The 13,167-nt window shown below is 41.4% G+C and overlaps 1 protein-coding gene and 1 pseudogene across 1 annotated transcript; one reads left to right on the plus strand and one right to left on the minus strand.

Moving 5' to 3' along the window:
• Positions 1-6,783: 6,783 nt before the first annotated feature.
• Positions 6,784-10,001, minus strand: LOC140663651 (uncharacterized). Its single transcript, XM_072887943.1, has 2 exons — positions 7,029-10,001; positions 6,784-6,955 (listed from the first exon to the last, which is right to left on the minus strand). The coding sequence occupies exons 1-2, from the start codon at positions 9,220-9,222 to the stop codon at positions 6,906-6,908; spliced, it is 2,244 nt and encodes a 747-aa protein (XP_072744044.1). The 5' UTR covers positions 9,223-10,001; the 3' UTR covers positions 6,784-6,905.
• A 1,049-nt stretch (positions 10,002-11,050) lies between these two features.
• LOC140663633 (uncharacterized) lies at positions 11,051-11,656 on the plus strand (annotated as a pseudogene).
• Positions 11,657-13,167: the final 1,511 nt, after the last annotated feature.

Below are 13,167 nucleotides of genomic sequence, written 5' to 3' on the forward strand. Positions count from 1 at the left end.
ACGGTTGATTGTAATGTTCGAAACAGCGACGATAGGTCTGAACCTCCGAATCCGCCTTTATGTATTCCGGAAGTTTGTCCCACACGTAGTGGACGTGATTGCCACACATTCGCAATAAAACTGCTTTAGATACAAACTGTAGCTGTTCGGCACTCAAATCGAGAATATCGTAAGGACTTGATAGCAGGACAAACATTTTTTCGTTACTGAACACTTTGTAGTTCCGCGCAGCTATAAATAGACAGGCGTGCGATCCGAATCGGAAGTGGGAAAATGAAATTCGTGCGACAACCTTTCGCGATACGCGTGACAAATTACGACGTCAGATTACGCTCGATGGGTGACAATGCGGAGATGCGTAGACACGGTACGATGCTGCCGAATACTATACGCGCAATCGTTTGCGGCCCCTCGAATTGCGGTAAAACTAACGTGTTGATTAGTTTGATAAAAAGCCCGCACGGCGTCCGCTTTGAAAATGTGTACGTGTATTCAAAGTCACTGCAACAGCCAAAATATCAATATTTGGAGAATTTGTTAACGTCGATCGATGAAATCGGCTATTTTACATTCTCCAATAACAGTGACGTCATTCCACCGAGCGAAGCACGTCCAAACTCGATTTTCGTTTTCGATGACGTGGCGTGCGACAAACAAAATACGATAAGAGAATATTTCTCAATGGGACGCCACTCGAACGTCGACTGCTTCTATCTCTGCCAGACATACGCGAGAATACCGAAACATCTTTTACGCGACAATGCGAACCTGCTAATCTTGTTTAAACAGGATGGCACCAACTTGAAACACGTGTACAACGATCACGTGAATACCGACATGTCATACGAGGATTTCAGTGAGTTATGTCGTACTTGTTGGCAGCAAAAGTATGGATTTCTCGTGATAGACAAGGATAGCTTGCTTACAAACGGGCGATACAGAAACGGATTTAACGTGTTTGCGATACCACAAAATGATTAGTCGTTGCCTACATTCTGTCGTGAGGGGTGAAACGCGAGCGTTCAACACTCTCTATCGATATGGCTGGGAGCGATAATATTCGCGAGAATGAAAAGATGGCGAAGAAGATTGCGAAAACGAGCGAATCGATCCGCAAGAAACATCGCGCTTTGAAGACCGGTAACATCGATGACGATATCGCGGTCAAGACCCATTTTAAACCTATTATCGAGCCGCTGCAAAAGATTGTCGACAACTCGTTCGCGGTGAAAAATAAGTCGGAGAGTAGCGCAAAGATTAAAATCAAGCGATACAAGGAGGATGAGAAGGAAGAGGCTAAAGATGAGGAGGTAGAGAAAGAGAAAGAGAAAGAGAAAGATGCGACACCGAAAAAAAGAAAACGATCGGACGTTTTACTGTATGAACCGTCGATAGCCTCTACGCCGTTAACCGCACCAACAAGCGTAAACGAAGATGTTTTCGAAACCTCGGGCAACATGCTCGAATCATCGTTTGTTCGAAACAAGTTACAAACGCCGGAAGTTCAAGAAACGTTGCAGGAGTACTTTGGGCCACTTGGGCAAAAGTACATAGGCGCTTTGTTTAGTGGCGACAAAAATCACGAGATTGATCATGTGTATGGAGTCTATTTTGACAGAAAGAATGAACTGCGACTCGGCAACAAACAATTCAACATCAACAAAGATGACTCTATTATCATAGACGACGTGCGGTACATTGGAACGCCAGGATTGTACGAGTTGATCTTCAAGAGAATTCCTGATGACGAACTTTACACGAGGGGGGACGATTTGGAAAAATACAAGAGCATATTATTGGTGACGAACGCGCATAGACGCGATTATGATGCGCAGGGCCATTTGAAGGGTAACAGGGGGTACAAGTACAAACATATAATTGCACCGTTGATGTCGCTCGAATCGAAAAATACAAAATCTGGAGGGGGGATATCTATGCCTCGCGCTATGACGCTAACCAACAATATGATTGATTACGTGTACTGGGACAATCCCAACGAACTAGTGGATCGGCTACGATTGCTCAACGCTTCGCGCCAAGCTGGTCACAACGCTCACGACAACGAGATCCAGTCGATCATCGAGGAACTTCGTGAAGCAGGAATTATTATAAATTAAATGGTGTCTCGACAAAACTAATCAGTCGATCAGCGTTGCGTGACACTTTACGAAGCATCAGAAAAAATGCCTATCAACAAATTTGGATTATTCGATCCAAGAAATGATGCAACCGGCACAAACGGTTCTTGGGATAGATTGGTAAAAAGTTATGTGCACGAAAACGCTTTGTGTCGCGTTGTTACAGACTTCGATGCAAGGTCACGTAAGATTTGCCGTGTAGCGCAACCAGAGGCTGACACCGATGCCGTCAACAAACTGTACGTGGAGTCCTGCGTTAAAAGATTAATGAATCAACAGAAAGAATCAGACGAGAAGCTGATTTCGCTTGAGAAGGACGTGCGAGCAATACAGATTGTGCTAAACGAATTTCAACGCCCGGCTAACGCTAACTCAGAAACAGCTATCAACCTAAATGAGCATCAGTAAACGGGTTAGGAGCGGCTATCAAACAGTTATCGAACAGCTACGAAGGATTATAGAACGGCTGCGAACAATTATTGAACAGCTACGAAGAATTATCGAACTGCTATCTAAACTACAATGAGTGGCAGTGGCAGTGGCAGTGAACGACCCAGCAGCAGCTGCAACAGCTTCGAACGAGGCTATCAGCATCTCAAGCAGGGCTGCGAACGAGGCTACGAACACGTTCTTAACGGCTACACTCAAGGTTACAAACAACTCAAGAACTCCTACGATCGGTCAAAAGACGTCTGTGAACGAGGCTACGAACGGGTCAGAAGCGGCTACGAACGAGTCAAAAACGACTGTGAAAAAGGCTGCGAACGGGTCAAGAACGATTTTCGAATGGGTGAAGAACGGCGGTGAACAGGTCAAGAACAGGTCAAGAACAGGTCAGAACAGGTCAAGAACAGGCCAAGAACAGGTCAGAACAGGTCAGAACAGGTCAGAACAGGTCAAGAACAGGTCAAGAACAGGTCAGAACAGGTCAAGAACAGGTCAGAACAGGTCAAGAACAGGTCAGAACAGGTCAAGAACAGGTCAAGAACAGGTCAGAACAGGTCAAGAACAGGTCAGAACAGGTCAAGAACAGGTCAAGAACAGGTCAGAACAGGTCAAGAACAGGTCAGAACAGGTCAGAACAGGTCAAGAACGGCTATTAAAAGCGATAAACAAAAATGAGTGAAAAAAATGCGAACAACAAACGGACATCGAGAAAAACTGACAAAGCAAAGAATCAACATAGTTTGGAGAGACGACAGTTGGTGAACGAACTGCATGCGCCAGCGAGAAAAAATTTTCCCCGAAGACACGTCATAGTGCGGGGATACGATGATCTGTGGCAAGCCGACATCGTCGAGATGCGTCCGTATTCTCGTTTCAACAAAGGTTACCACTACATACTCACCGTCATCGATGTGTTGAGCAAGTATGCATGGGCTGCACCACTCAAGAGTAAAGGTGGAAGGGAGACGGCTGATGCAATCGCCAAAATAATTCGAGATAGCAAGAGATGCCCGAAAAACATACAAACTGATAACGGGAAGGAATTTTACAATACCGATGTGCAACGGCTTATACGGAAACATAACATTAATCACTATTCCACATATTCGGTATTGAAGGCGTCTGTCGTCGAGCGATTCAATCGCACGCTGAAAAACGACATGTGGAAGATGTTTCCGCTGAACGGAACTTACAAGTGGATCGACGCGCTATCCCGACTCGTTGCAGAATATAACGCGCGAAAACATCGCACTATCAATATGAGACCTATCGATGTTACTCCCACGATCGCTGATAGACTTTTAAATACAGTATACAACAGTATAAAAATTGCTGCTCCTGCAAAGTTTAAAGTAGGTGACCTGGTACGCGTTAGCAAATACAAAAAACTTTTCGAAAAGGGTTACACACCAAATTGGACAACCGAGGTGTTTAAGATTGTTAAAGTGCAACATACTAATCCCGTAACATATCTACTCGAGGATTATCGCAAAAAATCTATCGCTGGAGCATTTTACGAGCACGAGTTGCATCGCGCGAATTATCCAGATGTGTATCTCGTGGAGAAAGTACTGCGCAGGAGGGGTGACGAGGTTTACGTGAAATGGTTGGGATTTGATAGCTCACACAATTCTTGGGTACATAAGGATCATGTAATTTAATTTTATAAGAAATACAATGTATTCAATATAAAAAATATATGAAATATTGGAAACATACAAAATCTTTATTAATACATCCTTTCCAATAGTCATTACAATATATAAAATATGAAATATACATACAAGAAAAAAAAAATCACGCACACATTTATATTTTATAAAGATATCTTATAATGTCCCCACGGTAACGTATCAATAGTTGTAGGTACGATATACCGCTTGTCGTCGTACGGACTTAGAGCAATTTTTGTTTCGCGAATGGTGTATACCTTGTGTAATTTTGATCTTATACACGATTGACTACGCGTTATTTCAATCTCTTCGTTCAAACACCGCGTGTAATCGTCAAACGTTATCGTTCTCGCAACAACGTTACTCTTGACGCCTTTTACCTTTTTCGTATCCTTCTTACCATTTACGCGCAACGCATACATTTTTGCTCTAAGCCCGACAAATTCAGTCATTATGGTACCGTTGTTTTCATCCTTCATTAGACCCGGTACCTTTTTATTCACGAGCGGTATACCGTACGCATTGTCTGTCGCATAGTCGCTCGTATCAAATCTGCTGATGTCGCGTTTCATATTCTCGTACACATCGTCGCACTCAATGTGATATATAAGACTATCCGTATCAGTGTACATGACTTTGCATCTCTCCCGATACATTGGTACCATATAATCGTGGTGAAATTCGTACAAACATGTCTTGGATATATCGAGAATACACATACCTACGTAAATTGGTTTGTAGAATTTCACCTCGAGTTTACGTAATTCTACAGCGATTAGATTTTCCGAAAAAATGCTTCTGCTATGAAAATTTGGTTTTGCAATCAATGCCTCTGCGCCGTACCTTCCGTCCCATTTTGTTAAAAGTTTAACATCTACGCGATTGCGCACATTTTCCATCGTTTTGCCAAACACTGCATTATTCATTAGTTTGTACAAATTTTTTTCAAAATCATTTTTTGCCAGTGTTCTAAATTTTGTGTTGAGTTCTATATAAGTACGGAGCCACGGAGATTGAGTGAATTGTAATATACGATGAATTTTTGTAACACGAAGACCGTGACGTGAACATTGCTGCAGGTTGCGGTAGTGTATCACGTAACGCTTCTTATCGTATACGGTTGCGAGAAGCTTGCCCTCGCGCTTGCCGGGTGGTTTGTCGTGTGTCGGACAAAACGGTAGGTCAGTGTGCGAATCGTGAAGATGCTGCGGATACTCGAGATCGACTTCGAGGATGTAGCCTGTAGACGAATCGAGCGCGATCGATGATACATCAAAATTGGAAACATTATCGACCCACTGAAAATCGGCGTAGGGCAATGGTTGACACATTGCCGATCCGTATAAATTATTAACATCGAAATACATCAAGTACGTTGATGGTTTTGATAAGTCATACGACTGCATGTACTTGTTATTAGCACGCGCGTACCTATTGGAACATTGACTCAGACCACCGCGTATACCTCGTTCGATAAACATAACCATGTCAATGTTTGTGAGTAATTCAAATATAATTTTCGTATACTTTAACATGGCGTCCCATGTGTAACCGGGAAGAGTATAGTAATACGCGGGGTCGAGCCCATAACTCTTGATACAACTCTCTCGGAAATTTTCAAAAATGTCTGCTAATAACAAAACATCGATTTTTAAATACAGATCGCTATATTCGCCTAGCGTTCGAATGGAGAATCGCTTCCACACAATCTCAGCGTGCGCGTAAACGCTCTCAGATACTGTGTTACCTGTCAAGGAACTGTAAAATGATTCTCGTGATGGTAAACACACATCTTGCAATTTATCTACGCAGTCAATGTACTCGTACGGGAAGACACCTTTTCTTGTTAATAAATTGAAATCTTCGGCGGATAAATTTTTATATTCCGATTGTAAAATTTTGAGTTTATCCTTGCTCAGAAAAGACGCCAATTTGTCGAGACTTGTTGTGAGAAATTTATATGAATCTATGAAACGTAATTTAATGTGATTTCCCGGTTTGTTTTTCGTACCTTTAACATGTTTTGTAAATGAAATATATTTTTCTTTTGTTATCGGAAGTAAATCGATTCCCCCTTCGAACGCTGTGGCTATTTCCTCGATTATAAAGTGAGAATCATAACCAGATAAATTGTGAAATACTATTGGAATGCAAAAAGATTCTTTGTAATTTAGATTGCAATTTGAATGCGCGGGACCTCTGTACCGCCCGGTCAAATGACAATGATCGCGTACGCGCGTATCATCTTCTACGAATGGTTTCTCACATATATGACACTGAGTCGCACTTCGAAATTCTTTCCATTCATTTTGCGTTAAATTTACCATGGGGACATTGGTTGTTAAAATATTTTCTACACGTTGCGCCAAATTTTTAAGTTCGTCGGTGAACCATGCAACGCAATTGGCTTCGCGACGAGAATGATACGCGGATAACGAATTATCGTACGAGCAATGTACATAATAAGCCATACTAAATACTTGATGATGTTGATAAAAATTTTCTTCTTCTTTTTTCACCAAAACGCACTCCAGGTCGGCGTACACGACGAAAGGTAGTCGCTCCTTCCTGTTGTAGTTGGTGAATGCGAGCCACTTATCCTTATCGCTCGGTAATCGGATAGCGCAGTCGTTCATCTTTCCACAGTCTACTGTATGTGATTGTAATTTCTCGACCGAGTGAAAATAGTGCATGCATCTGTAAAATAAAAGTTAAAATTTTTATATCCTTGTTTTAAATATTTTTAGACAGTTTTATTAAATATACATACCGATCGCAGATATATTTTTTAGTCTTGTGTTTGCTGAGTTGCATACTAACAAGTCTAGATAGATTCTTGATCCATGCAAAATGTCCGATATTTTGCGCATCTTGCACGTAGAGCAAGTTGACGTGCTTGTCTCTCTTTTGCTCCGTAAGGTATGAATAGGGACAATGTTTTCGTTTTCAAAACTGTACACGTTGATTGAAATGTCATTATAAATTTCAAATTTTTTAATTTGATTAAGAGTGACTGGGAACTCAATATCTTGGAAATTTAGTACTGTTGTATAATGCGGGTACGATGATTGTCGGTGTGTGTATCTTTCAGCTGGATACAGAGCAGCCACTACCGCCCACGCAAAACATGCATTGTCTTTAGATTGCACGTTAACCACTGCTCGTTTCACTATTATCTTTCGCGATAATTGCACGTAACATCCGGCGCGCATAGGATTATATTTATTTATATTTACAATCAAATTTAGTATACGCGATAATGCCCATCCGCTATCGCGTTCCTGAAATTCTTCGAGCGATGCAAGGATTGGCTCGACGACTCGCCGCTCATACCACTCGCGTAAATCGGATGTATGTAAGAGTTCACAGTTTCTCGTATTGATTGATTTATTGGCATGCTTATCGCCCGCCACAAACTCGCCGTTAAACACTGTATTCACTTTCACACTGTTATGTTTTTGCATAACGTCTCGCACGTGCTCGAGCACAATGTCACTCGCATCTTCCAAAAATTGACGAGGTTCGATGTGATTATAATTTATAACCGCACCAGTCAAGATGCGGCTCTCAAACGCCGTATCAATCTCTCGCCATATGAGTCTCTCCGAGTTATTTTCACTACTATAATCACCACCACTAGGTATAAACTGTCTCTGCAATCGAGTTTTTGCACCCTCGAGTCGCGCAATTCTTGTCACCAAAGATTGTCTATTTCCGATTGAGAGTCGCGGACACTTGACACGGCTGCGTTCTTCAAGCTCTTCGATAAACTCCTCGCAATGCTGCACCCATCCAAAATATTCACCCAATGTGGTGACTTGGTGGGAACGCTCCAACAAGTCGCGTTCTTTCTGCTGCACGTTTTCCATTTTGTTATTTTCACTACTATAATCACCACCACTAGGTATAAACTGTCTCTGCAATCGAGTTTTTGCACCCTCGAGTCGCGCAATTCTTGTCACCAAAGATTGTCTATTTTCGATTGAGAATCGCGGACACTTGACACGGCTGCGTTCTTCAAGCTCTTCGATAAACTCCTCGCAATGCTGCACCCATCCAAAATATTCACCCAATGTGGTGACTTGGTGGGAACGCTCCAACAAGTCGCGTTCTTTCTGCTGCACGTTTTCCATTTTGTTATTTTCACTACTATAATCACCACCACTAAGTATAAACTGTCTCTGCAATCGAGTTTTTGCACCCTCGAGTCGCGCAATTCTTGTCACCAAAGATTGTCTATTTTCGATTGAGAGTCGCGGACACTTGACACGGCTGCGTTCTTCAAGCTCTTCGATAAACTCCTCGCAATGCTGCACCCATCCAAAATATTCACCCAATGTGGTGACTTGGTGGGAACGCTCCAACAAGTCGCGTTCTTTCTGCTGCACGTTTTCCATTTTGTTATTTTCACTACTATAATCACCACCACTAGGTATAAATTGTCTCTGCAATCGAGTTTTTGCACCCTCGAGTCGCGCAATTCTTGTCACCAAAGATTGTCTATTTTCGATTGAGAGTCGCGGACACTTGACACGGCTGCGTTCTTCAAGCTCTTCGATAAACTCCTCGCAATGCTGCACCCATCCAAAATATTCACCCAATGTGGTGACTTGGTGGGAACGCTCCAACAAGTCGCGTTCTTTCTGCTGCACGTTTTCCATTTTGTTATTTTCACTACTATAATCACCACCACTAGGTATAAACTGTCTCTGCAATCGAGTTTTTGCACCCTCGAGTCGCGCAATTCTTGTCACCAAAGATTGTCTATTTTCGATTGAGAGTCGCGGACACTTGACACGGCTGCGTTCTTCAAGCTCTTCGATAAACTCCTCGCAATGCTGCAGCCATCCAAAATATTCACCCAATGTGGTGACTTGGTGGGAACGCTCCAACAAGTCGCGTTCTTTCTGCTGCACGTTTTCCATTTTTTTTTTTTCTCTCTCTCTATTTTTGTGTGCAAACATAACACATATTACGCGACATTATTATATGTAATAAAATTTGACAGCTACTGCACCATCGCATATCCACCTCATCGAGCGATGTAACTTTATGTCTCCGTATTTCGTATATTAATCCGATGTCATCTTGAAAGGTGTTCATACACGAAGCACAGAGAGCTAGAGCACCACCCGTTGAATAATAAAAGTGTATGGCGCAAATCTTACGTTGATTTTGCGCACGGAGTTGTTCATTTTCTACTACGTTGTCGTCAAAATCGGTATTACTGCAATCACTAATATAATTACTATCGTCCGACAACGCATGCTCTTCGTCTGACGACTCGTCTATTATCGCTTCGAAATTAATATTTTCCATTTATTCACTATTCACTGTCACTAACAATTCTAATGCCTGACAGTAACCACTCAAATTTTTTTTCACAGCTTCCTCTATGCCCTTTCAAATCGTACTATGGTTTGACGGGGCTCTCATTCTTCTTATATTTCGCCTAATGCTGTCTTAACACATCCTACCGAACGTCAACGCTTTGCATCTATAAAAACGTTCCGACATGTTCGTCGCAGCGTCGGCCAAAATTTCTATTGTTTTCCCACGACTTTTATGGCTTCTAAAATGTCCCCCGGCGATTAAAATCCGCTCCAGTTTTATGGGAGATTTTCCGCGAGGGTACAAAGCTGCCGAACGTCGGCACTTAAAATCTCTTTTTCCATAATATTCTAATGGTCATAAAATAATCATAAAAAATTAGGAAAAAAAAGAGAAAAAAAAAGTTGCAGTTCTTTCCCTAAAAATTATGGAAGATTTTTTTTTGCTCCAGTTTTTTTTTTTTTATGGGAGATTTTCCGCGAGGGTACAAAGCTGCCGAACGTCGGCACTTAAAATCTCTTTTTCCATAATATTCTAATGGTCATAAAATAATCATAAAAAATTAGGAAAAAAAAAGAGAAAAAAAAAAAGTTGCAGTTCTTTCCCTAAAAATTATGGAAGATATTTTTTTTGCTCCAGTTTTTTTTTTTTATGGGAGATTTTCCGCGAGGGTACAAAGCTGCCGAACGTCGGCACTTAAAATCTCTTTTTCCATAATATTCTAATGGTCATAAAATGATCATAAAACTAGAAAAAAAAAAGAGAAAAAAAAAAAAGTTGCAGTTCTTTCCCTAAAAATTATGGAAGATATTTTTTTTGCTCCAGTTTTTTTTTTTTTTTTTTTTTATGGGAGATTTTCCGCGAGGGTACAAAGCTGCCGAACGTCGGCGCTTAAAATCTCTTTTTTCATAATATTCTAATGGTCATAAAATGATCATAAAACTAGAAAAAAAAACAGTTTTATGACTTCTAAAATACCCCCCCCCCCTAACATCTACTTTCGAACGTGTGTAGGACCCTTCCCCCCCCCCTTTCCCTAACAGACCCCTCGCCCCTCTCAAATACCCCCGTCCCCCGCACCCCCCTCAGCGCCCCATGGCTTAGAATCCCCCCTATAACACTACTTTAGCCCATCTAAATATTCTCGTAGTCTGGTCGATTCAGATGACGCGACTACGCTTACTTCCCGTTCCACTGTAACACACCTTATTCTAGCATTCGTAATAAACACGTGTCACAACAACTGTTCCTTTTTTACTTCGATTCCAACAGGTTATGGGCCCAGTAAGAAAGAAATAAGAATCGCAAAAATTACGAGTAAAAGAAGGTATACGCGTCCAGAAATTTTTCGTGAACAAGCGTACCGAGAGTGCTAGTGAGTGGACAAAGATCCAAGTTGCCTCTATCACGCAGCGAGTGAGTGCGTGGCTAACACGTGGATCGAGCTGTGATAAGAAAATCATGGCAAATCAAATATCGTTGTCGGCCCTGCATATTGACAAATTACAAGGGCGTAGTAATTACAACTCGTGGAAATTTGCGATGCAAGCGTATCTTCAATACGAGGATCTATGAGGATGCGTGATCGGCGAGGCCGCCTATATCTCGGACACCAAAAAGATGATCCGCGCAAGGTCAAAGATAATACTCTCTGTTGATCCAGTAAACTATGTACACATAATGAATACCACAGATCTCAAACAGGCATGGGAAAACTTAGAGGCCGCATTTGAAGACTCAGGATTAACCCGCAGAGTCGGATTGCTCAGAAACTTAGTAACCACACAACTACAAAACTGTGAATCAACTGAAGAATACGTGAATAAAATAATCTCAACGGTACACAAACTAAATGAGCTTAAATTTGAAGTAAAAGATGAGTGGATAGGGACCCTCTTATTAGCCGATCTTCCAGAGGAATATCGTCCGATGATCATGGGCCTAGAAAGTTCCGGTATTCCAATCACGGCGGATTCTATAAAAACGAAACTGCTTCAGGATGTGAAGCAAAATACAGAAGCAAAAAATGCGAACAGTGATTCGGCATTTCGTGTGAAGAAAACATAGGGTGGGAGTCTATTGACCACGTCGCCAATTGGCCAGTTTAAAATGAGACTTTCTGATTGGTTAATCGTTGCTGACCCTAGGCATCGGTCGATATAAGTGGCTGTGGTCAATCGTGACGTGGTCAAACGGAACGCTCCCAAAACATATAAGCCAAGTGAGAAATCAAATGGTGTTTGTTGTTATGCCTATAACAAACAAGATTATTTAGCTAGAGACTGTAGAAGTAGCGGAAAGAACAGAAGTTACAATGTACAAAACAAAACGAAAACAGAAAATGCTAAATATACTAGAAATACAAATGACAAAGCATTTATATCGACAAATGAACAAAATAAAATTTGTGAAGAATAGTATATTGACTCAGGAGCGACCAGACATATAAGCTGCAGACGTGATTGGTTCGCGGACATAAGTGCAAGCTTTAGAAGTGAAATTGAAATCGCGGACGGAAGAAAAATTCTGTCGAATGAAAAAGGTGACATACTTACCTCAGTTATTGTGAAAAACAAAATAGACAAGATTAGAATTAAGGAAGTTCTACACGTACCAGAACTCGGTGCTAATTTGCTATCAGTGAGTCAGTTAACAGACAAAGGGCTAACCGTGAAGTTCAAAGAACAGGTGCTTAATATTAGATAAAAACAATCAACTAATGACCACAGCATCGAAAATTAGAGGACTCTACAAATTAGACAATTACAAGGATAAAGCATTCGAAGCGGCTATTCCAAGCAATGCCAGATTATGGCATGAAAGATTGGGCCACCTCAATCAACGAACAATGACACAACTCACCAAAAGCCTAGTGGATATATATGACATTCAAGGCATCGATCAGGAAGCTTGTATCACTTGCGTCAAAGGTAAACAGCATAAAACACCCTACACAAACAAAGGTAAGAGAGCAACAAGAGTTCTAGAATTGATACATACAGATTTACGTGGTCCTATGAAGACAACATCCATAGGAGGAGCCAAATACTTTTTAACCTTCATCGATGATTTTTCCCGAAAAGCAACCATTTATTTTTTTAAAAATAAAGAGGAAGTGCCCGATTGTTTTGAAGATTATAAAAACTTTGTCGAAAATCAATTGGAAAAGAGGATCAAGATAATTAGATCTGACAACGGCAGAGAATACAGCAATAACAAACTAATATAAAATATGCTGCGAGAGGCGGGAATAAAGCAAACTACAGTACCGTACACATCACAGCAAAATGGCGTTGCAGAACGCTACAATCGGACCGTGGTAGAGAAAGCTAGAACTATGCTATTAAGCGCAAATCTACCAACTTGTTTATGGGCAGAGGCAACGTCAACAGCGGTGTATTTACTCAACAGATCGCCAACAGTAGCAGTAAATTCCAAAACGCCTGAAGAAGCGTAGAGTGGCATCAAACCAGATTTATCACACCTGCGCGTATTCGGAAGCAAGGCAATGGCACACATTCCGAAGGAAAAAAGGAAGAAATGGGATGCAAAATCAGTTGAATGCACCATGCTAAGAT

The sequence above is a fragment of the Anoplolepis gracilipes genome, chromosome 3 (assembly GCF_047496725.1).
Source record: "Anoplolepis gracilipes chromosome 3, ASM4749672v1, whole genome shotgun sequence".
NCBI classification, from domain to species: domain Eukaryota; kingdom Metazoa; phylum Arthropoda; class Insecta; order Hymenoptera; family Formicidae; genus Anoplolepis; species Anoplolepis gracilipes.

Bases quoted from the DNA above. Each gene is read 5' to 3' on its own strand.
- LOC140663651 (XM_072887943.1), bottom strand. From the start codon at position 9,222: ATGTTTGCACACAAAAATAGAGAGAGAGAAAAAAAAAAAATGGAAAAC. The intron at 6,956-7,028 runs GTATGTATATTT...TTTATTTTACAG, and splicing joins AAAAAATATATCTGCGATCG to ATGCATGCACTATTTTCACT.